At 39.3% G+C, this 25,716-nt stretch overlaps 2 protein-coding genes across 3 annotated transcripts in view; one reads left to right on the forward strand and one right to left on the reverse strand.

Moving 5' to 3' along the window:
• The window catches only part of kiz (kizuna centrosomal protein), a 66,674-nt gene that overhangs the window by 33,092 nt on the left and 7,866 nt on the right, over nt 1-25,716 (forward strand). The gene's annotated exons all lie outside the window — the stretch shown is intronic.
• nkx2.4a (NK2 homeobox 4a) lies at nt 21,751-23,777 on the reverse strand. 2 transcript variants are annotated; one of them, XM_003446174.4, is made up of 2 exons: nt 23,069-23,777; nt 21,751-22,530 (listed from the first exon to the last, which is right to left on the reverse strand). In XM_003446174.4, exons 1-2 carry the CDS (start codon nt 23,436-23,438, stop codon nt 21,842-21,844), a joined length of 1,059 nt encoding a protein of 352 aa, XP_003446222.1. In that variant the 5' UTR covers nt 23,439-23,777; the 3' UTR covers nt 21,751-21,841. The 2 variants fall into 2 exon arrangements, with proteins under 2 accessions (XP_003446222.1, XP_003446223.1); XM_003446175.4 differs by having other exon boundaries at nt 21,751-22,503; nt 23,069-23,775.

The following is a 25,716-nucleotide window of genomic DNA, read 5'->3' on the forward strand; positions in this document are numbered from 1 at the left end:
CTACGAGCCGGCACGCTCGCTAGTCCTCACTAGGGGAAAAGCGGGTCAGCCATTACCAGGGAGTAGAAATGCTAATGCTCAACTTGAATCAACAGACCCCTGACTCGCTGCCATCATTTATTTACTGCTGGGGTTTCAAAGGCATTATTTACCTGTGACATAAACAGGTGAACCGCAGCTCTGCTTTGCTTTGCCAGTAGTTGCTTTGGGGTACAGAAGGTCACCGACAGCACAACTGAGGAGTCGCCTTTTGTTACGAGGTGCAAACTCTGTAAAATACATGTGTGGCTCAATCATAACATACCACCTGCCCTTTTATGTGACACATTTCAACGTAAAGCAACAAATGTAACAAGCTGTGAGTGAGGCATGAAGGTGAAAATGCACTATTAGATCATGGTAACATTGCTAAGAGCTTTATACGTGCTCTCTGCTCTCGCAGTGAGAAAAAGAAGTATGAGCCCAGGAACACACACACACTGCGTGAGAGGCATCACTCCTGAGGCTGCAAACTTGTTTGGAGTTATTGTATCATCAGAGCAGAAGAGGCAAACAAGTACCCTCAAGTCTTGCAGTGCTTGAGTGGGAAGAGGTATTTTGACAATTAGCCCTATGAATTTGGTTCCCTCAGCATCAAAACACGAGTGCTATCAATATTTGTTACACAATACACACGTGTCCCACTCTGAGGGTAGCTTATTTTCTCTGGTAAGTGACAATATTTTACTATCAGACCAGAATCCTAATAGATCTTTTGCTACGATTACATGGATATGTTTCAGGAGTGTGTCATCATTCAGCTGGAAGGCATTTACTACTAATCACATCATCTGTGTGACAGGTAGGAGGGGAGTCAGGTATTTGCAATAATTATCCCAACTTTATCAAGAAGGGGAGCAAATGGACAGAAAGATATGCACAAGTCTAAACATTTGAAATATAGAGTTTAAATGATTCCATATGAGCCTAACTCGAGTTTTCCTCAAGCTTTATGTAAAAAAATGATAATAAACAGCTACAAATGTAGACAGCCAAACAGTCCAAAATCAAAGATAATGCTTCAGTTTTTCAGCCAGATATCTAAATGATGTTTACTTCAAACATGCAGACACAAAAGCACAAAGGCTGAGTGTAGCTGAGTTGAACAACAGCAGAATAGCAGTCAGAGAGCAGACTAAAGCAGCCTTGACCCAGCAGCGAACTCGGTTACAGAAACAAAAGCAAATATCACAAAAAAATATATCAATGGGAATCTACAATATAGAATAGCAGTTATGTTCTTGTATGTAGATTTAATAAGTATGAAATACAGAAACTCACATAATATGGAAATTCACAGAAACGATGAATAAAAACTAAACAGAGTGTAAATAACCATAAAAAAACAGATAATTATTGTTTAAAGACAATCGTTATTAATTATTTACAAAACTATTTGAACAGAAATGTAGATATGCATACACGTTTTGACCCTTTTTCATGAAAATGGGATGGCAGCAGGTTCACAGATCTGTTCAGCTGATGTTTAGATCTCATCCTGAGGGACTCATTCTCAAACATCTTTTGTGCCAACATCTAAATGCAGAATCTAGCTTTTAGTTATTTATTTTCTGGGTCTGTCACACATCAGTCAGGCACAGGAAAACAAGTGTAGCTCTTTGTATGCAAACACTGACGTGAACGCATGCCATTCAGTTCGTTCTCTTTTCAAACACTCCATACTCTGCCAAGGAAGGCCAAGCCGTAGACCTATTCATTAGTCGCCCCGCTTTGATAGGTGTTTGCTCAGTATTGCATGGGGAAAATGCCCTTCAAAAAATAAGTTTCTATGGGCCAATGTGTTTTTGTCTGTTTAGTTTATCATTCAGTCCAAAAGTGGTCCAGATGCTCTGATCAACAAGACTATTCAGACTTGTTTTAGAAAGGATGTAAGAAACAAAGTTTAAAGATTCAGAAGCGACATGCCACCGTAGAGATGCAATACAGCCTGTGATGCCTGCTAATGTTTCATAAAATGTGAGGTTTATATAATTTCCCCCAATTTTACTGCTTTGGGTATTTCTGATACAATGCCCTGTAGCTCTTCTGTCCAGTCCAACGGAAGATTTCAACTGGTTGGTTGATAATGTGTTGCATTACAGTATTCCTAAAGATCTGTTTCAAATACCCTCAAATCAGATAACCTCAAATAATGTGCCATATAAATAGAATATTCATCCTTCAATCAGAAAGCGAATCCTCTCGTTAGTCGCAGTAATCATATACGTTATGTTAATCAGAGCAATGCGGATTTTCTGTCTTCGGCAGTATGGTGTTACAGAGTTTTCTTCATCACCGTGGAATTACCACGGAACAAGGTCAGAGTAAGGCCAGATAGCTTGGAAATCTATGCAATTTAACCATTTCTGCCTAGGGCACCTCGATGTAAAGATGAACTCAAAAAGTCATGCATGTAGTCGAGACTGACACACGATATGTATAAAAACCACTTTTTCTCTTAGTTCAGTAAAGTGAGCAATGAGAAGGATTCAGTGACAACATGTTGATGCTCTGACTCGTTCGGACTCATCATTTCTGAGTAGATGACGTTGAACTGTCGCTTCCCTGTCATAGGCCCAGGCGGATGAGGACCTCCCATTATGCACTGAACACTTTCCCCTCCATTCATTTCTATATCACTGCTTTTGCTGTTCATCATCTCTCCATGCGTTTCTTTTCTGACTTTTCTTTCCCCTAACGCCACCTGATTGACTCAGATATACTTGATCCTCTCTAATCCTCGTACTGTCAGAGGTCTCCTTCTGTGAAGATGGGGTTCTTCCTTCCTGCTATTACCCAGTACTTGCTCATAGGAAGTCTTGTCTCTAATACGATAGGATTTATACCTTGGTATGAAGACAGTACAGTTGCAGAGTAAATAAAATGTAATTGATATACATTTCTTTTAACGTCAATTACTTTGGCACCATCCCAGTAAAAACGAAGGGTTGAACGAGAAAGTCACTCTGAAGAACCTGCTGAATGAAAAAAGCCTGTAGCTCAGAGGTGCTGTCAGGAAGCTCCTTGGCAGCAAGACACTGGCAGTGGTTGAGTTTCACTCTGAGGTGCTGAAGGCTCTGGTGGAGGACTGTGAAGTGGCAGACTGGAGTGGGTTTCCCATTTTCAAAAAGAGGCACTGGAGGGTAGGTTATTTGTCTCTTACTGTGTTCATGATAATAATGGACAAGAGGGACAGTGGAGAGAGTTCAGTCTGGGAACCTCAGATCTTTTTTTTGCAGATGACATGATTCTTTTGGCTTCATTAGAAGGTGACTTTCAGCGTTCACCGGGACCGTTTTCAGCTGAGTGTGAAGCTGCTGGGATGAATTTTCAGGTCTCAGGTAGGGCTGATATGACGATATATATCGGATGACAATATGAAAATGTCTGTAGTTTCATATTACGCTATCGTTTGTTTTGTGGTGTCGCAAAATAAACTGTTTACGGCAATATTTTTTCATTGTTTTGATGGTCACTGTAGTGGCTATATTAATTAAAGTTCTCTCTTTCTCTTATATTTAAAATAACCACACTACGGACGGATAAGCGACTGTTTTTACGCGTTGTCGTTTGCAACAACGACGGTAAACCCAGCGTGTGGCTCCGCCGTCTGCTTGTTTATTTTCGACATAGACCTTTCACAATAAAGCTGAAGATCCTGTTGAGATTTTTCAAAATAAACTGAAATGATGACAAACAGAAGGACCAGTCAAAACAAACAGAGGACCTTACTTCTAAACGAGGGGCTGCCTCTGTAGCATTGACATGGTTTGGTTATGAAAAGTCTGACACAGACCAGAAAACTGTACTATGCAAATTATACAGGAAACCGGACCCCACCTCAGACTCAAACACAAACCTTTTCTACCACCTACACAAAAGTCATGTAAAAGAGTATGGAGAGAGTTTACAGATGAGAAGCAAAAAGTAGCTGTAAGGTTCTCAAAATATACCTTAGACTTAAACGTTAAAACAGGCTTTTCCCAGCAGCACGCCGTGCAATAAATACAAAGAAAATGGCAGCTATTGCAACTTGTGTCTAAAAATGTATAGTTTCATGCATCGGTCAAAACACTCGATTTCAGGAACACGACGCCCAGCTGAAAACACTCCACGCAAGTCAAGTTGCCCGAGATTCACAGAATTTACAGAAAATGTAACATTTTTGTGATATATATCGTTGTCGGGATGATAAATGTCTTATATCGGGATATGGGATTCAAATCAAATCTCATATCTCGGCTTCTAAAAGCAAAGAAGTATCTTGACCAAAGTATCTCTGGATCTGGCCCATGAGTCACTGTAAAGCAGAACGTGAGAGAGGCGGGTAGATTGATGCAGTGTGTAATCAGAGCTTCTAAGTACCCTGCGGTGGGCCAGTTCTAGGTTCGTGAGGTAGCGTTAAAGGGAGAATGATTTGCAGGAGACAGGTGAGTTGAGGAGAACACTATTATCACACAGATGAAAACACTGCAACATAGACACAATTATAGCCAGCAAAATGACTTATTATCTAAACAATCACACATATATAATCTGTATCAAGTGTCTCTGAGTCCCCATATGAGTCAGTGATCCAAAGTCTCAAGTCAAGAGTCAGAAGAACAAGTCAACTCAAGCTCACTTCTTCTTGGAGAAGAAAACAAAAATAGAACAGAAGTCTTAGTGGGTGCACCCTTAGTTCATTTTCTACTGTCAGCGCTGTTATTTGGTCTGGGGGTCCTACCAAACCGTGAATCTTTGAAGGAGCAAAGGACGATCCTTGTGGCAGACGAATTCTAGGGTCTGGGATTGCTCACCATCTCCTCGCAGAGGAGAGTTCCAACATCAACAGTCCATGAATAACCACCAATGGGATGGAAGGAAACAAAAACCCAGCCTGTATGACAATAAAAACCCTTATTGCATACAGCTTTGGAATTCAGCTCACACACACACTTGTGTATTCAAGTATGTTTAACATATGATCATTGCATTATTTCAATCCTTATGCAAAATGCAAATACATCATTGAACTAATAAAGTCTGCACTGAAAAACACATAACAGAGGACTTTTCTTTTCCGAAATGAAAGAATTGATTAAGTTTTAAGGTTGTTTACAAAGTCTGATCATCTTTAACCAGAAAGTTATCGAGTTTCTCTGAAACAACTTGAACTCACCTCACAATAGGTTTTAATCAGCATTTATCGTTAAAATAATTGTTTCATGTACAAAACCATATTTTCATCTCTTTAAATCAACCTCTGAAACAATTGTAATGATTTGTGTTTCTTTATCCAGCGACGGGATACTTTTCATATTTTACACATTGCCGCAGCAGCAGTAACCTTCGCAGGTGAATAAAAAGGAATAAAAGTGGAATAAAGAGCATTGGCTCAGGCAAGACTATCACATGATTAACTTGGACATAAAACATATTCTTACAATATCAGTAGGAACAACTGAATCCTCCAAACACTGGAAAACTTCATCAGTGCGTCCCGACACACCCACACACCGATAAACTTGGAAAGCGGGTCCCAAGCTCGCTACATCAGCTAGCAATACTAACTTTCATGACACTCACCACAAGACGGTCGGAAGTACTATAATTCCCGTAGAAACGACCTCCGGTCTTCTTGGTGATTCCGTTCTGCTCCTCCTGAATCAAATCCCGATTACAGGCTGTTATTTTTTCCACTGCAGAAAGTATTTTTCCTCACTAATCAGGGATTGCTTGTTCCAGCATTTCACCCGACGCACTGTAGCCTAAGTCAGTAGTGATGTGTGGATCGATACTGAAATATCGATTCCTCCGATACCAGTCATTTATGTTCTAGAATCGATTCTCACATTAAAATATCCATATTATAGTCATTGAGGGTAAATTTGTAGTTTATCATTAACAGGAACACAGTGGAAAGAAACTATATCATTCGGATTGTCTACATTGGAAGGAACTACTTCCTCTTCCGCCTTTCATAGTGATGTGCGAAATACGGCTGTACAAATGTGTAGCAGCCCCAACAATGGCTGAGCGGAGTTATGTGCGGACCTATTTTACATCCACAAACAGCCAAAACGCGGTTTGCGGTATATGTGGCAAGAAAGTGAGGTGTTGTGGCAACACCACTAACCTTGTCAAACACCTCAGAGTAAATCATATCACAGAATATGACGAGCGTATGTTGAGGCGAACTGAAGTGGACAGGGACAGGTGATGCTAGGCCGAGACAGACGTCTCTCCCGGAGTCCTTTAGTGCTGCAGGCAGGCAAGGCGTTCAAATAGCGCACAACTTCAGTTTTTTTATTTCTATAAGATGAATTCTGCATTATTAAGTGATAAGAACAAGTGATCTGATGTCCTGTAATCATTATGACGCTATAATTTGAGATACAATAAATAAAATAAGTTTTTGTATAAAGTATCGGTATCGGATCAGTATCGTCGATACCACCTTGAATTTTACGTGGTATCGGATCGGAAAGGAAATCAGTGGTATCGCACATCACTATCAGTCAGCATGAGGAGGAGGGATCTACTTCTCCTAACCAATCACATGTAAGCATGTATGGTTTAAGACAATAAGGTGAAATAAACTTGATAGACATACAATTGAGCCAGTAGATTCAAGATTCAAGAGCTTTATTGTCAATACAGCAGTATACACTGTACCGAAATTGTGTTTCACCCCAAGCCCCCAAGTGCATTTATAAATATATAAAAGATATATCTCCAAGAGATATAAAACTAGAAATTACAAATAAATAACGTGCTAAATTTCGGTAAAATTAAGGGATACAAGGGTACTAATTACTAACTATACAATACTATAATGATAACTATACAATACTAACTGTACGATAAACAAAGACAGGACAGAGACAATACAAAGTGGATTGTGCAGTAGGTATTGAATACCAGGTTCAAGTTATTGTCAGGATATTATAAACGAGACATGACAGATAGAGAATAGGTTTGGCAAAACGGAGCAAACAAACTATAGTGAATCATAAAAAAATAGATTAGGCAGAAAAAGGAAACGAATAACTGTGGAAGCTCAATTCCACTGGGCTACAAGTGTCTGCAGTGATGCAGGCATTGTTCTGCACCATTGTAGTGAGGAAGACAGTGACCCAGAAGGCAAAGTTCCAACTCTTACCTATTTTAATGAGCTACAGGTAGTGACCAAAAGAATAAGATCATCAATATGCAGCTAAAATAAATTTCCTTCATGGGCTGGCTGAGCCCAGCCATAGAGATCATATGAGAAACTTGGACATATACATGTACTCAGTGTAGAGCCTGTGCTCCTTCACAGTTGAATTATGCTCCCTGGGATCCTTCCGTTGGAGGTTTTCCATGCCAAGTGGAGACCTTAGAACCAGAACTTGAGGAGTGTCCTCAGGCATACCTTGTTTGACCTGCGCTACTTAGGAAAAAGAAAATCCACCCATCCATCACACACCTACCCATCCATTCATCCACTGAATAAGTGGATGGGTGGAGGTTCTGCAGGGTAGTTAGAAGGCAAGATTACTTAGTGGGAACAATATTGATATTCTAAGAACATAAGAAACAAAATAGGCGATCTATTACTGACTTTGCTTCAAACAGAGGGGTAAATCTGAATAATTTCATGTGAATTATTAATTCAAGACATTAACCCATTTAATACCAGAATATAGTAGTAATGCAATTATCCCATCTCAGTACTGAGAAAATCTCTATCTTAGTAGGAAATGAGCATTTCATTTCCCTTGCACCCTTTGTTCCAAACAGGTTGTTTTTCATAAAAAAACACTTCATGAGCAGTTCCCGGTCATTTATATGAGAGTTACTGATAATTTGACAAATAATTTTAATGGGAACTGATTTAAAGGGGACACTTTCAAAGTTAATAATAACTGTATTAAATATTAATTACGTTATTACTCATTTGTGGCAAATTGTTGACGGCGCAGCAGAAGAGTAAATCAATATGAAAAAAAGTCAGGAACATTACCTACTCTTCAAAGTCAACGTTTCCCGCTGTAGGGAGTGTAGATAACTGGTACAGTGACATCAGTCTTTTTGAAATCGAGTCGAAAAGACCATTTGAAATTTCCATTTTTAAATCTTTATATGAATTGCATGCCTAAAGATCTTTGACACTTAATTTGCACTACTGAATATGCAATATATATATAGCCAGTTATTGTAATGTAATTATGTTCAGGAAACCTAAAACTATTATTTTACAATAATACAAAAATAATCAGTCTTCCAAGACAGTTTTTGGCCTCCTTTTGATGTCGTCCTTTGAGGCTCCGAATGAAACCACTTGTGGTGCGCGCTGATGTAGCTGCAGCTGAAATGATGCAAAATGAAATTGCACTCTGATTTATTTCCACACAGACAAATCTCATTACAAATGCAAATGCAAAAAGAGTGTCCTTAGTATGTAGAGCCAGTGCAGACAATATACAAAATATATTTTATTTTAGGCCAATTTGAATATTTGGATTTTTTTCCTACCTGTGGATGTATTTTTTTCTAATCTACAATTTGAAATACAAACTGTTATGACAAAGCTAAAGCAGTAATGTAAGGAACCATCTCTGTAATGATCAGAGCCACCATATGCAGTCAGTTGATAGTCTAATTTAATGTGCCAACAGATCTGGCATAGAAATAAGAAAGAAGTGTACTTTCAATTAATGCCTATAGTGTATTATTTTAATGTGTTTTTGGGCATGTTTCCCTGTGCATTCTGCACCTTTCCCCTGTTATATAAATACTACTGTACATGCTAAATCATACAGAATCATCATGCAGTTATTGAAAATGTTGGCAATGGACCTGACATGCAATATGCTTTTTAGAAGGATTTAATAAGTGGATGAATAAGTTAAATAAGTTAATACAGTGACAGTGAAAAAACTTCCAAAGATGATAAAAAATGTAATTATTTTATAATTTTGTGGTAAAAGGAAGACTGCACAGTGAGAACAATAAAACCTTGACCTGGTAGTTATGGTAGTATACATCTGAGACCCAAAGCTTTACAACGCTTTACAACAACTTTTCACAGTCCTTGTTTCCCACTTTTAACCTCTACTGAGGCCATGGAGTAATTTGTGTGACTCATTAGTCACAACATTGTTTCTTCAAACCTACACACCCCTTTGCTGCATTGGCATCAAATGTTCCAAAACAAAGAGGGAAATGGCAATCATTGCAGGCAATACTGAAAAAAACATAATGCTTTTCCCCCCCAAATTAATAAAAAAAAAAGAAAGCTGGTTTATTCTGTACCCCAAAACAGAAAAAGCACAGTCAAAGTGCCAGACTTCTTATTTCTGTGAGAAGGTTGAGAGAGCAGCAGCAGGTCCTTAACACTTCTATTTAGATAAGTCAGTGTTTTACATGAGGGTAACCTGAATATGCACTTTTTGCATGGAAACTACTTATGGAAAAAAAAAAAAATCAGGGTCTAAACTGTTTTGATTCTTTGTAAGCCTTAATGAGAGCAACAGTGAACCCCAGCAGCAGCCTCCAGGGCTGAAATATGAATGCAGTGAGAAAGTGCCAAAAACCTCACTTCCTCAAGTGGCCACTTGAGGCTGAATCCAAAATTGAGTCAATCCCTGTGGACTCCCAGGGCCACCATTATGACTAAAATATACAGCCTGATACAGAGAAGTTTTAGTTTCTACAGTATACTTTCACCTTTTTGCCTTTTTTTGGCATTTATATGACAAATAATATTTCCTGCTATGCTGTTAATTGTACTTTTCCAAAGAGGCTGTGCACTGATTTTAGTGAGTGAATTCTACTATTTGTACATCTTCGAGTATCTGGTACTAGTGCATTAAACCTGCTTTCACTGTCATGGTCAGCAGCTGATGCCTCTGGCTGCAAAAAGACTGATTTTATAGAAGTTTATGGGAAAACAGCTCCTGCTCCGTGACCTCAGTACACACTTTCCTAATTACTTTATTCGTTCAGCTGTTAGTTTCATATCATATTGCCTAAAATAATGAAGTTCATTTTCTAAATGATTGTCATTGTTAGAGTCAGAAAGCAGGGCCTTACAGAATGTCGTCATATGTTAAGGACTTGTCAATCACAGGTTACTACCAGCTGAGCGTGGGGTATCCTTGTTTCAAGCTCTTCCTCTTCAGGAGCAATTTCAAAACACTAAGATCTGCAAAATGCTCAGCTTGGAGCTTTATGATCAGACTTCACTAACCTAAGTATACTATGTATTAGTTCATCTGCTGTTATATCCATATGAACTTGAGTGACATCTCATGTTAAATCAATACATTTAATATGACATCGACCCACCTTTTGCTGTTATAACAGTTTCATCTGTCTGGGCAAGGCTTTCCACAACGTTTCCTCGCTACCATATTTGGAAATTTCACAACTGGGCTGGTTACACCAGTCAGAGTACCACAGTGAAATTCACTGAGCTCCTGGGAGCGACCCATTCTTTCACAAATGTTTGTAGAAGCCGGTTGCTTGCCTAAGTGCTTGATTTTATACACCTGTGGCCATGGAAGTGATTGGAAGACCTGAATCTAATGTTTTGGATTAGTGAGTGAATATTTTTGGTAATTTAGTGTATCTTGGCACTCCCATCTACATATGGTCTGGCTCAGAATGATGGAGAGGGGCAAATTGGCCCCTCAGTCACAGGCAAGTGCAAAGACAAACTCCCAGAATGCATTACTGACCACAGATTGATAAATAGACTGGTTTTTGTATAATGCTTTTCTACGTCTATGCTTTCTACCTAACATTCACACACATTCACACACATGAATGCATCAGGAGCACCTCAGGGTTCAGTATCTTGCCCAAGAATTCTTTGTGACTGGAGCAGCCAGGGATTGAACCACCAACCTTCCACTACCCCGGACAACAGTCAGCTGGCTAATAGTGAATAGTTCAGGGTCCATTTGTCAAAATTGAGCCAAGCTTTACACGAGACCCACCTGCTTAGCATGGCCAGCAGGAAAACCAGGAAAACCAGTGCAAGGTTTTCTAAAATGTCTATTGTGAGTTTAGCAACAAGTAAAGTATTATAGATTAGTAAGGTCCTGTCTAAGTCTAGAGTAAAGGGAGCCTAAAGATGGAGGACGTCTGAGCCTGCTTGGTAAAATGCCTGGTTGCAAAATTGCATCGTGATATGAGTGATTAGCTTCTGTGTCCTGTTTGTTAACCCCATCATGACTCAAAGGATGCTGCATGATCCCGGAGACTGAACAACAAGTGAGCTTTCAGTAAAGTCCAAAGGGTGAAACTGAAATCTGCAGACCTTCAAAAAAGGTAAAGAAATGAATCAAAGCAACACATGAGGGAACTAATGCAGGCAATGCAACAAAGAGGAACACACGACTGTATATACACAAACGGCTGACAAGACACAGCTGGGGAATAAGACACATGTACATGTACTTAACACAGTCAGGAAGCGAGACACAAGAGAAAACCAACTATCAAAGTAAAACAGGAAATGAGCAAACAACTGAAACAAGGAGACATAAAGCATGACAGGCAAACACTGAACATGAATGAAGGGAAACACAGAGGGCAGGAAACAGGGAACTACAGATTAAATAAATGGGAACCAAAACACAGACGCTCAAATAAATTTATGGTATTTGTTTATGATCACCATAAAGTGTAAAACGAGACTTAAAGATTCATCTATATGACCAGAAACATAATTTACTATTGGAATAATAACAAATCCTTGGATACCAAAAAACTGTAACAGAAACCCAAACTTAAGTATTTAGCTAACAAATAAAAACCGCTAAACAAATTCATTCAGGAGAAACTCTCAGGAACCACGAGCAGACGAGTGGGCTTCAACATGCACCTGTAAGCAGAATTGGAAGCTTATTAATGATTCTATACTCAGTGCACCTTCTGGATAAATAAGTTAAATCCAAAGACAGAATGAATTCGGGCACATGATATAATTAGAAATTCAGCACTGTGAGTAAAAGTTCAGTGTGTTCTCACATAAAATCCATAATGATAAATGTGTTGCAAGCATCATGCTGCTTTTAGCTTTAGCTTCCCTCTTGGCTTCTTCCTTTCTGTGTGACTTTCCTGTAGCTCTGTGGGTTTCTTCTGGCCCCTCCCAAATGTCCAAAGACACATTAGGTTAATAATTTTAAATTGGCTGTAAGGGAATTTTTCCATGTTGGTCTTCTGATGGACTGGCACCTTGTTGCTTCTCTGATTATCAGGATAAGTTGGATAAATGTTTAAGAAAATGGAAAGATGGATAATTAATTATTTTTTTATTCTGTCCCTAAGGGCAATAAGAATTTTAATTCTGACTCTGACATACATGCTGACAAAAGAAGCAAATACTTTGATGTTATGCGACTGTACCTTGATTTCCTGTGTTTTCCTGCGCTTATTTTCAACTTTAACTGTTATGTGATTTTAGTTGCAAAGCAACGAGAAGCCTTCTGTCAACGACTGAGCTCGACAGTTTAGGCTGACAGATTGGACGAAGGGCAACGCGGTCAATCAAAGGCCACCTTTCCTCTCTCGGCTCTTGCTTTGGGGTCTTCCTGACAGTAATTCTCTGATTTGACTTTGATGTGCCAATTTGTGCCTGATGAATAATTGTCTGGTTTGCTGATAACTTGTGGGAGTCAAGTGTATTCTTGTGGCACTCAATGCAAATAGGAGATATTTGGGTCCTTCAAATCACGACAGTAGCCCCTCTGCATTTGCCTTCCCGTTCCGTGAGTAAACTGACCAATTAGCTGTGTTTGAAGAAGCCATTTTTGATTAGAGCAATCAGTAAACAGCATGGCCTCTCTTTGATTGTCCCCCTGATTAGATGAGTTGTCACTTGAGAAGTTGTTGGAGATTTTAATTTATGGCCTTATATCACTGGAAAGTATGGTAATTACCTAATCCATTCTCCACAGCTCAGCACTTGGATCCATACTGTTACTGTTGACGACCTCATTTTTTCCTCCTAAAGTTTCTTAAGTAGTCTCTGAATTGACTGAATCGAGCAAATAGGGCCGACGCCATTTAGATGCAGATGAACGGCATCGATGTCAGTGTGATAGCGTGAAAAAAATCAAAAGTAAAGACCAAATACGCAGGAAACGCTATGATTTTTTAAAATGTTTTTTTGTTGCATTTTCTCATTGTTATATTTACCTCCTGTCTCCTTTAGGAACCAGTACTCATGAATTACCACAGAATAATCTGCATAAGAAAGAAAAATATCTTCACTTCAAAACATAATTATTCATACCTATCTTTGAGTGTCTTTGCATTAGAGTCTAATTAACACGATGGTCCAGTTAATGACTAAAAGACTGCAATAAGTGATAAATTACTGTATTCTTTGCAACAAAATTACCAGCTCAATAATTTGAACAATTAGTGGTAGCATTTGGAAACATGTTTTTTAAGCAATTTCATGGCAAAAAAAGAAGATACATTTGTCTTCAGTTTAATTAGATGAGTAAGGCAGTAGAAGATGTTTGAGAACAAGGCATGAGAGCTAATTAATAATAATGTAGTTAAGTGAAATCGAATGTTCTGCTCACTCATTTTTTTTATTAATATTGCAGATTTGTCTTTATTCAGCACATTGTAAACTCTGTGTTTGTTGGAACTTCAGTCCACACAAAGTTAACAAATCATTTTTATTCAGAGGGATTATTAAAGGAGTTTAACCTTTGAAGATGAAGTTTTTAATTATGTCACTGGAGCACAGAATACATGGAGGCTTCTGAGGGTAAACTGTATTAACTCAAAGAGCTTCAGAATAAAGTAGACATCCTGTAAAGCTCAGAGACAAAAGACACATCCAGACCTCGGCAACCTTACATTATAGTTATTAATAGAAAAATGACTTTTCTTCCTTGTGCTGTAAAGTAAAGTCGTTAAATAACATAACAGCGCAGTTTAACTTAGTTATTTTTATCTGTTACTTGTAGTTAGTTTAGACTGTATAAAGAAAGCGTCGCTATGGTGTTTGACGCCACACATGCCAGCTTTACTTTTACTGGTTAGGCCTTTTTTTAAGTGTCATTAGATGACATCATACGAAGCTCAAACCCATAGCTCATTGCAGATTGCAGTGTATTGACCACCAAATCCCCAAATGATGCATCAATCAATACTGCAGACAGAGTAAGTAGCCAGAACAAGGGTGTGTGTGTGTGACACAAAGCCAGGATTAGGCCTGATTAGGGCAGTTTTAACATGTCCTGCTGATTAGGGGCCAGTGGATCTGACCGCTAATTAGATGTGAAGTGTGGCTGGCTGCACAGACAGGACAGCAGTGGGAGGAGGGGTTGGCAGCCCAAAACTCACCCCTTCACTGTCCCTCCCTCCTTCGCCTGTCCACTCACCACCCCCACAAAAGCGTCTGGGGGCTCTTTGATTGGGTGTGCTGCACTGTGGAGTGGGTAGTTGAAAAAGAGTCCTATTTCCCTTTTGCTGTGCCACTGCCCCCTGCAGGGTGGAGTCAATGTACCCTTTCTGTGCCTTCGCATGACCAGCTGGCTGCAGCAGGGCAAATAAACACTCCAGGCCCACCGGCCAGTCTGACTCCCATCTGAGACAGGGCTGTTTGTCCCATGTGGATTGTTCCCTAATTGGTATCCCTGAGAGAAATTCTCAGTGTGATGGTTATTAGCACTGATGAGCTTTTAATGGACAGATAATACACAGAAGATGCAAGCTGCAAGTAAATAATAGACTACTCTGAATAGTAATGCAAGTAGGAAATGTTTAGAATATTGCAAATGCTCGGTTTATCATCCCACAACAAAAATGTAAGAAAATAAAAATAAAAATATATTTTTTAATTATAGATTTGCTCTATTAAATAGCATTGAGCTCAATGTCATGCCTTTGTAACCAGTGTAACGACATCATCAGACATTTCTGTGGCTTGAAATGACACATATTAGTCTGTAATGTAAAAAAAGACCTTTTCGGGTTGACATCAACCTTAATGGCTTCCCAACATGTTCACGTCCCCTAAAATTGATATTTAAATGTAAACTTTTTAATACATTTTTCCATAGTTTTATACTTGGTTTATATATTACACATAATTTCCTTAGGGATTAATAAAGTATTCCGATTCTGATTTGTAACTCTGCCTTGTCCTTGTGGTCATACCATAAATTTATCTCATGGCTTTTTGCAGCCATTCTTTTTTTTAAAAAAAACGTCATTAAAACCACACCAATGGGGTTTTTTTCTTCTTCTGTGTAACCTTTATCCACCCTCAACATACAAAAGATCACTGGGATAAAAAAAAAAGGCCACATGATAATTCCTCTAAAAGCAGAATTCAAATGGAATTCATCTCCGTCCGCACATTCTCCTTCCCTGTCTCCACCCTGAGACCTCCAGACCACAGCAACTTAAGAGGCGAGAGTAAAGCAACAAGGGATTTGGGGCGTAATCCTGTTTGTCCTTGGGGTCACATGCTCTACAGAGTTGAGATTGTCAGCTACAGTCTGGAAGTTTATTCGAGGAACAACCAGTGGTTTAATTGTAATTCCCTCTGGAGAGCAGTCAGTGTCTCCTGCTGAATGCTGGAGAGGAGACAGGTTGCTGCAAGATGATAATTGAAAAGAAAGTGGGTGGTCCTGCTTGGCCTCTGTGGCCCTCTGGGACAGTTATATTGAGACTCCTGTGTGTTTTGGAGGGTGCAGATTACCGAATGTTATATTTGAAGAAATGATTACATCCTTCTGGGCTTAATTTGACAGACATAGCTCGAGTGATAGCTGTTTCTGTTGTCTTTTGTCATTCGTGATAATTTGCGTGTTTGCGGTGCCTGTTTACTGTTGAACCGCTGCCCCCGCTCAGCTGATTTCCTGACCTCATATCCAAAAACGCTTTGAAAATATAAAATATAAACTGTGTCTATAAAAAGAAATGAAACAATAAAAAGAAATGAAGCAAATAAAACACTCTTATGGACATACAAATGACTTTCTCATAACCAGCACACACTGATCTTATCCATTGCTTACCTTCATTGAACTGCTCTTCAGCCCTGGCCCTATTAACCAGTAATCCTTCGACTGGCAGCTGGCCATTGCCGTGGCAACGGTGAGCTGGGAGAAAAGTGCTTGCTGGTTCAAAAGTAAAGAGGAGTGTTGCGAAGGACGGAGGTGAACTCTTTTGTCCTGTGAATGTGTCTTTTTCATATTTCTGAATATAAAAAAAAACATCTCTTTGCATATGTGGAGATGATGATTAAATATCTTCTAGGCATGCTTGTATAATTTCCTTTTTTCTTGTTTTGTATAGATTGAAACCCATTCCAAGGATGGAGTAAAATTATATCATGTGTAGTCAAAGGAGGCATAAAGGCCGGCTTACAAATCTCTTAGAGCTTAAAGCTGTAAGTCTCTCACCTACTGTTTTTGAAAGTACTTTATTTAGCCATTTTTTCTCATGCATACAGATAAACACAAAACCCAGATGCTACATATTTAAAAAAAGATGAAAAATGGAACAAAATTCAGATGGTCTGTATTGTCCTCTCTCATCCGCTCATTGGAATCCTTAAACAACTCGAGAAAACTGAAACACACAAGATTGCACCGGACAACAAGAAAACACAAAACCTTTAACAGAAAAAGTGATGCAGTGGTATAACAAGGTAAAAGAGAAAAAATGGTGCTGGTGGGTGGGTGGGGCACCCCCCCTCAGAGAAAAAACCCCCTAAATAAACAGAAGCGTTAATTAAACTTTCAGCACTCTTGGATGGAAGATGCCTTTTGATAGATTAATTGTTTTTCTCCTTTCAATTTTATGGCGACAAATATTTTATATAAAAGACCAAGGTCATATTGAGGTTTGGAAACCCCAAATGACCTTAATAAAGATAAGTAAAATTTCTTAGCTATGGCTAAAAGGGGCTCTGCTACATTTAAATTACACTGGTATGGCGTATAATACCCTGAAACTACACAGAGGCCTGGTTGTAATTAAAGCATGTTGCCTAAATGTAAAATTAAAGAATTTGATGAGGATTTAAAAAAATATATATATATATAAATGAGGGAATGTTTAATTTTGACCTAAAATTTATTTTTATTAAAAGGAGGTAAAGGACACAAAAACTGACTGAAGGTCAAAGGCTTTCAAACGTTTCTCAAAAAGTTATTGCAGACTAAACAAGGTCTTCCTCCAAACTGCTGTCTAAACAGAATCAGTGTGAGATTCACAACCGTAAAAGATTTCAGAACTGGCTAAACCAATTTTCTTAAAGAAGAGTTTGTGGGACTTAATGAGGCATAACTAATGGAGGTCCCACAATCATCAGCACCATGCTGGAAGCACTGTGGTAGGACAGAGCAGCCATTGATTCTTGCTTCAAACCTCTTGAGTTTCTAATCAGCTTCTTTAGTTGTGCGTTTCAGGCCTGACAAACCTATTGTTGGCCTGTGTCACTGAAGGTCAGTAGCTATTAGTGGCAACTGAAAACAGTTTCTCTAAATACTTATGAGAGAATTGAATAACATGCATAGCGGGACTTGGAGGGGGGATTACTGGCAGTGTAGCGGGTCTGGTCAGCACAGAGAGAGAATGTGACATGGTTTTCTAATAAGGGATGCCCCCCCCCCCACACACACACACACGCACACACATAAACACACACGCACATGCACACACACTCCAAACCAGGCTCTTCAACCTCTGCCCCCACTCTCTTATAGACAGTTGTGAATAGCCTCTGCTTTGGTCCTGAGGTACCTAATATTGCTAAAATGGTATTCATAGTAACCAGTGGAATTAACCAGTGGAAGCCCAGGAATAGAAATAACCACGTGTGTAAATATGGAGTTTGGTGTTATTGTCAAACCAAAAGCAATGTTAAAAATATGGTTTCATGTATTTAATTTCATGAAAATCTATTAGAGTGAGAAATGCTTTCAGAGTCCTATGACCTACTTGAAATGTTGTTTTTCCCACTCTGTAGGAAGATGATTTTTTTTTTTTCCCATTTGAAAAAGGCTGGAATTAGAGAACTTTTTGCTTTCTGGGGCAAAGACATCCAGCCTTCAGTGACTCATTCTGTCGAAACCAAACAAATCACGCAGGCACAGGTTTGTCGTAGAGAAGAAAAAGACTGTCTCTCCTTGGCAGAATAAGAGGGCAATACACTAATTAAAATCTTGCTCTGTGCGTCTCAGAACCTGCCAATTCAATGCATTCATTCTTTCAGTGAAATGAAAAAGCGGACCTCGCCTCTCCTAATCATTTCACATAAGGGGCAAGATTTGAGGACTATTTCTAGGAAAGAGGAATAGAAGCGGAGGTTAAACTTGCTACCATATGCCCACATTCCTACTGAATCAATATCATGATCATCATAACAATTAACACATTTCTATGAAGCATTTGTTTACATTTATTCTTCCCCAAAAACATGTGTGTGTTTCAGGAAATTTTTTAAGTTATCCAGGTCAAAATATTGCTTTTTAGTTGAGACTAACAAAATGAAACAATTTGCCATCATATATATATTTTTGAAAGAAAAAACTCTAAACAAAACAAGACAAAAAAGCACTGTCTTGTGCATGATGATGGTTATATGTTAGGCCTGTGTTTCTGTGTAAACTATGCAGCCAATCACGTTAAGCCTTTGCCAATTAGCGCTCTCTAGGTTGCTAGGTCGCCATGGTCAATTGAGGAACACATCAATAGGACTTGAAAAGGTTTCTCTGCGATCAGACCTTCTGACATATTAAGTAGAATAATGGGGAGGAAGGGAGTTGGGCAGGGGGAGGTTGAGGGGGGGTTACAGAGACAGAAGCTTAGACTCCTTCTACGTTCACATTATGCAGTGCAACCTGCAATTACCTGAGACGAATAGTCTAAAAAATTCTTTGGATCCATGAAATAGAATATCCTCCGCTCCGTGCTTTGTGCTAACATGAGATTGAAGTAGTGATGGACCCCCTCCAGCCATGATGGAAATATCTACTTTTTGCAACAGAGGCAATTTTACACAATGTCTGACTTATTCAGTTGCTTTGTTTGTGTATGTAAATGGGAACTGTGTGTGTGCGCGCGTGCAAATGTGTGTGGGTGTGGACGTTGTTAACATGGTCGGACTTAAAGCTGGTTCTGCAACTATGTACACAGAGGTAAGAGTGCACTGCAGCAACTGCCGTTCCAGAAAGTTTCCACATAGAAATGATGATGCCAGCACCAATTACAGTGCCCAGCCTGTCTCATATATCCTTACAAAGAGAGGTACCCCCCCAATAAACTGAGAGAAGCAACAGGCACAATAGCCAGTGATTACCAAGCATAGCCTATTAGTGCGCCATAACTATGGCTATTGAAAAGAGAAAAGAATGGCTTCACCTCCACTTTCATTTCATGTGGTCCACCATCAAAAGCTCTGTTGACAGCTCATTCATACCCTCAATTTAGAGACAAAATCTATCAGAAGCATCTTGCTGCATCATAGTGTATATTGTGGAATGCATTTCTCTTTTTAATGCTCTTATCAGACTCCTTTCTGATGGAGTTGCCACGCTCAATTCCAAATGTCAGGTGCATATTGGCTCTGGCGCTTCCTTCAAGTGTAGGGATGATAGCACATATACATACAGCTGCCAGGTATGTGAAGGGGTTGAAAATGGAGGCTCTCCAAGGTCTCCACTGATACACACTGATAGCCATCATCATCATCATCGCAGGGTGTCATCAGCAAGGGGATTGAGAAGTAATTTCCGAACGTGTTTAAATGACCACAGGAAATGAAATGTTACTTTCTATTATCAGCCGCCGCTGGTGTGGAAAAAGCTTTTGGAGGACAGAAGCAAAGGGGAAGCGACAACGACGCTAAGTGATGACCTTAAAAACTTTGGAATTTGTTTGCACAAATCATTCACCTTCGACAGGGATTAAACAGAACAGGGCCAGTCCGTGCAAACGTAAGTGTGTGTGTGTGTGTGTGTGTGTGTGTGTGTGTGTGTGTGAATAACACTAAGTATGAATGTGTTTACAGTGTCGTTCAGCGCTTTAGAAATAAATAAGTGGAGATATCAGTGTTATTTCATTAATCAAGTAAAAGTAAATACAGAGCAGGACCCAGTGTCTGTATTAGCTTTGGAGGCACTCTTTACCTATATTTAGATTCATGTTACGTTTGTGGTCCTGTGCTTTACAGAGAAAGGGTGGTTTTATAAAAGAAAATTAATTGCAAATAAAGGATATTTAACTCTAAATAATAATCGTCAGTAATTTAGCTAATAGAGAAATATCCTCGTCATACTTTCTGTGAGTCCTGAAAATGATTCCTAAAACTTTACGGATTACAACACAGCCCCACATTTATAGTTAAATTACATTTGCTAATAAAACAAAATTTGGACTTATTTTTTCAATTTTGAATAATAAAAACCCCCCAACATTATTTAATTAAAAAATATAAAATATAACAAAATTAATAATGTAATTGTTCCTATTTGATTTTACAACGATGATACAAATTGTTTATTGTGAGGATAATAATAATAATAATAATAATAATAATAATAATAATAATAGCTGTGTCATTAACTCTGAGATCACATAATAATAATGTGGAGCATGCATCCCGTTCTTTTAAATACTATACCTACTATTTATAAGATTCCCATTTCCAATAATTGGTGATCATTGTGCATTCCATAGACGCAAGCATTCACAGTAAAACTGGCCAATTGCACAGCGCAAAACCAACTGGGCCTATTAAAAAGATTAAGATCAATATGATTGAATAGTTTAGTTGATTTAAAGGAAAGAAAAAAATATCTATTAATGTAGTGAAGCATGAATTAATCCCAATATCGAGGCTGCTAAAAAGTGATAGTGTTTTTTAAAAAAAGGGGGTGATTTCCCGGTCTTAGACTCTTGCAGACATTTCCCATGAAAGGCAGCCCTCCAAAATGTCACCTGAACAATGCTGGCTCCCTCATCGACCTTGCTTTCCAGCTCAATTTGGTCTCAATCACAACATAATGAAAATGCACTCCAAAACAGATGCCTTTTAAAAAATTACTTGTTCAGGAATAGCTCTCACACTTCAAGTTATTTATTGTTAACGTTCAATTGGTTTTGAAACATATACAGCAGCCATCACGCATTTGTTCCTTTTTAACTTACAAAAGAATAAAGAAAACATAAAAGTGGACGCAATAACGATTATTATACAGTTAAACGCATTCTTGTGTGTTAGCCAAATATACAAGTCCCTACTTTATTCAATAAGTCTAAATGAATACATTAGTTTACAATATTAATATGATAAAATACCAGGTTATCACCGCAAATAAGAAGTGGTGGCTTAGTGTACTTCGAACCTGATCCCACCTCTCCCCCAGTCCGAACTCAAGTGAAGCAGCATTCCTTTTTGTTTCACCAACATAGACTACGTTTAAAACATCATGAGGAAGGTCCAAAACATGGATTACAAAAGGTCCAGAAACGACATAATTGCTTTGAAGGGCGGCCATTTCTGCAAAGTTCAAAAATAGACTCCCCTGTCAGAGATGTCAAGAAAATGTGCCCTGATCAGCTGGTGCGCCTCTGTGCGCCCCTTGCCCACTTCAACACCCTCCAAAGCCAAAGGGCCCCATTTTAAGCCCTCAGCGAGAATATATATATATATATATATATATATATATATATATATATATATATATATATATATATATATATATATATTTTGCAGTGTTTTGTTTTGCATGGGCTCATCCGCAGGTTCACATAGAAAAAGTGGAAAGTGACAGTACTGTATTAGGTCCTACCACGTTCTGCCGTACAGGAGGTTTGAGCTGACCATGTTACTGGTGTAATCTACAGCAGATGTGTCTATCTGTGCCATGTTCAGCTGGCTGTGCAGTGAGGGAGGGCTGGGCGACATCTCTTCCAGCTCCAAAGTGTTCACCTGCTGCTGGTTTTGATGCTGGGTGAGGCTGTTGGTGGAGGATGCGAGCACGACTCCAGCTCCGCTCTGTTGTTGGCTTTGCTGTTGGTTCTGTTGTACCTGCTGCTGGTTCGGCGTTGGCGTATTTGAGCCGTTCTGGCACGGTTTACCGTCCTTCACCAGAACAGGCACGGCTACGCGCCTGGGGGACTGCGCCTGTTGTTGGCACAGAGAACCGTCCTGTTGCTGCTGCTGCATCTGTTGCGCTGCCTTGTCCTTGGCCTGGCGCTTCATCTTGTACCGGTGGTTCTGAAACCAGATCTTCACCTGAGTCGGCGTCAGGTGTATCATACTGGCCAGGTGCTCCCTTTCAGGCGCAGACAGGTATTTCTGTTGCTTAAACCTCCTCTCGAGCTCGTAGACCTGAGCCTGTGAGAACAGGACGCGCCGTTTCCTCCTGGGCGCAGCGTGGAGAGCCGGCATGGCTTTGGTGGCGTCCGCCATTCCTGTGAGACTCCCCATGCCGGTCATGTTCATACCTGTGGAAGGTCCCATGAATCTAGAAACTTAAAAATATACATACATATACATGCGTTCAATAAACAGAAGAGGAGAACACTATTTCGCCTGAAGTAGTCTTTATTGATTATTGGCTGAAGTTGGAAAATATAAACAAACCAAAAACATATGTGCTGTTGTTGTTGTTGCTGTTAATAATAATAATAATAATAATAATAATAATAATGATAATGATAATGATAATAATAATAATAATAATAATAATAATAATAATAATAAATTATCAAATTATTGCTTTAAAATTGTTTCTTATTCCTAAATTAAAAAAAAAAAGTCGAGTCAGACTGAGCCAAAGAATGATCTCCTTTTCGGTTTTCATCAGCATAAACAGTCATTTAAAATTAGATATTTTGTAAAATAGCGGACAATATATATCATTTTTAAATTAACATATAAAAAACTAACAAAAAGAAACTACAGGTTAGTAGTCTGCGTTTTTATCTGTCACTCTCAAAATTCATTTGTGGTTTTACGAAGATTTAAAAAAAGTCTGAAAAGTGTTGATAAAAGCAGAATCGAACTTACTTGTGGAGTATCTTGGATCAGGGTTGGCGCTGTACCACCCTGTTGCTGCTGCACTATTCCGCATGCTTTCCTGGTACGACGGAAGATCTCCCATGTTGCCAATGCTTCCATTGCAGTATCCTCCCATTGCGCTGTGGGAGAACTGGGAGACGCTGTGCGGCATGTGGTAAGTGGTGGCCACCGTGGCGTTATGGCCCATGGAGTGCTGTTGCATGCCGGTCTGAGACACCTGAGGCTGTCGGTAGGCTCCCAGTGGAGAGGTTAGGTTCCCTGCGCCGTCCATGCCACTAAACTTCTTGTAGGTCTCCTCGATTGGACTCAAAATATCTGTCACTGAAAAAGGCGTTGTGTGCTTTGGGCTCAACGACATGATTCAGAAAGCAGGTAGATTTTTGTGTTTGAGCAGATCAACCGTGTTGTTGTATCGGCTCTCTCCTTGGTGGATGTCTACGTAAGAGAGTGCTTGTAGTGCGCCTGAGATCCTATTGATCGCCTTGGAGAAGGAGGCGAGCCCAGGGCGCTCTTAGCCCGGGTTTATTGGAGCCAGGAGCCAGGTTTACGACAAACACAGGGGGCGGAGCAAAACTCCTAAACCAGCAAACAATAGTCATTGACATTTTAGGGAAATAATTCATGAAAACACACTTTGCTTTGTATTAACTAGTATACGCGAATAAAACTACGACACATATTCGCGATTCTGTGTTTGCAGCAGCTACATACAGGTGAGAATATCCCATTATGTTCCGCACATCAGCTGATCTGACCACATATGACTATTTTGCGTCAGTAGGGAATTCCACTCTTTCTAGAAACTTTGAGAGCACTTTGAACAGACATAAGGGCCACCGAGTATCATCAAAGAGTCACAATGAAGTTGTATGACCAGCTCGTTTATGCTTCTTAAGCATCATTTTACCCCAGCAGAGAGGAACAAGTCCAAATAAGCTCATAAAGAAGAAAAAGAAAGAAAAATATGTTGAAAAAGAAACGGCAGTAAGGGTCCAAAACTCTTTGCCATTACACAGCACTCACACAGCAAAAGACATAAATGTACTGAATTTGTAAATTATATTTTTCCAGAACTAATCATAAAGCATCCGACTCCATATAACCTAATTTAGGATCAAAAGGCAGGAAATTACTATTTTGTACCTATACTTCTTAGGCATCTGCAATTATATTAGACTTGGTGCAGTATTTTAAGCCTCAAACCCTCGAGTCTGGTCAACATGCATTAACGACACTTTGCAGTCTTGACCTGACATTGTAATCTCTGAGCAAACTGACTGGCGCCAGGGGAAGAATAAGAGGAAGAGGAACAAAACAAGAGGGTCAAATGAGAAAAGAGCCGCTAGAAATGGCGAACAGCGGTTAATAAAAACGTCTCAATTTGTCATTTATTTCTAAACTGATTTATGACGCCTATATCTGATAACTACTCAGTAATAAAGACTTGCCGCTACCGTACCTCTTGGAAAATATGTTCTCATAACAATGATAATGTTTCCTTTGACTTTTTTTTCTTTTTTTTTTTTTTACTTTATCATCACCATATTACTGCAGACAACAATGGGAACAGGTGCTCTGCTCGGAGGTTATTTTCCAGACGTGAAATGTGTTGCTGTCTTCATTATTGTAGGAAGGAACCACTCGTCTGCATGAAGCCACTAATGTAATTTGCCATGGCATGGCAGCAAGTAGCTACCTACCCTAATTGAGTAAATGAAGATGTGACATGGTCAGCCATCAATTATAGAGACATATCAAGATCAGCAATCTCCGGTTAAGTTGATAGGCTGATTGTAATCATTCATTTTTTCCTATGCATATTTCAGAAGCCGGATTTCTTATTTTTCTTCCCCCCCAGATGCCCGCACTCCGCGGCGGATTTAATGTGAAGTGGCTGGGCTTTATTGTTCTTCAGGAAAACAAAACAGTGCGTGCTTTTTCCAAAGTCAGCTGGAGTTGTAAGAAAGACACTGAAGACAAAAAGAAAAAAAATGGCGTTTGAAAAGTGGTCTAACCTGTGTAAAATAAAGAATCTCCCTAAAAGCTATTTCTATTAGAACATAAATTGGGGTAAATCAGCCTTTGTTAGAGTAATATTTCCTACCTGAAAATACACCTATGCTTGTCCAGACGTCTGTGCGCCTTTTCCACTCTTTTGGGAACGGCAGCATGGTGTCTTTTCAAGTAGAAAAGAAAAGTAGGCCTCGGCCCAGACCTCTAACATTATGTAAATGAGGCAAACCTCTCAACCTTGTGGATTACTGAGTCAGAGAGCAGGACCCCGGTCCACAAACCCTCCACATTAGGATCTCATAAAAATCTGGAGCTGGTTGGCTGCATGCAACTCTTATAGGCGCTTATAGTTCATATTCATATAGTTTTCAATCCTAGTTAACTTTTACATCCTGTGGAGATGATGCGGCAAATGCAACCGGAGCCATATAAAGGAACGCGCCAAGGACTCATGAAGAAGGCCCACCCAAGGTTGGTTCACAAATCTAAGACGAACAAAGAGAAACCGATTTAAAATATTCTCCCGTTTTCAAACTATGTTTAGCAATAATTTTTGTCTCGTGCTTAGTTTTGCTTGTCTGCTTAGTCAAACAAACGGGTACGATGCGTTCTGAAAAATATCG

The sequence above is a fragment of the Oreochromis niloticus genome, linkage group LG19 (assembly GCF_001858045.2).
Source record: "Oreochromis niloticus isolate F11D_XX linkage group LG19, O_niloticus_UMD_NMBU, whole genome shotgun sequence".
Taxonomy (NCBI): Eukaryota; Metazoa; Chordata; class Actinopteri; order Cichliformes; family Cichlidae; genus Oreochromis; species Oreochromis niloticus.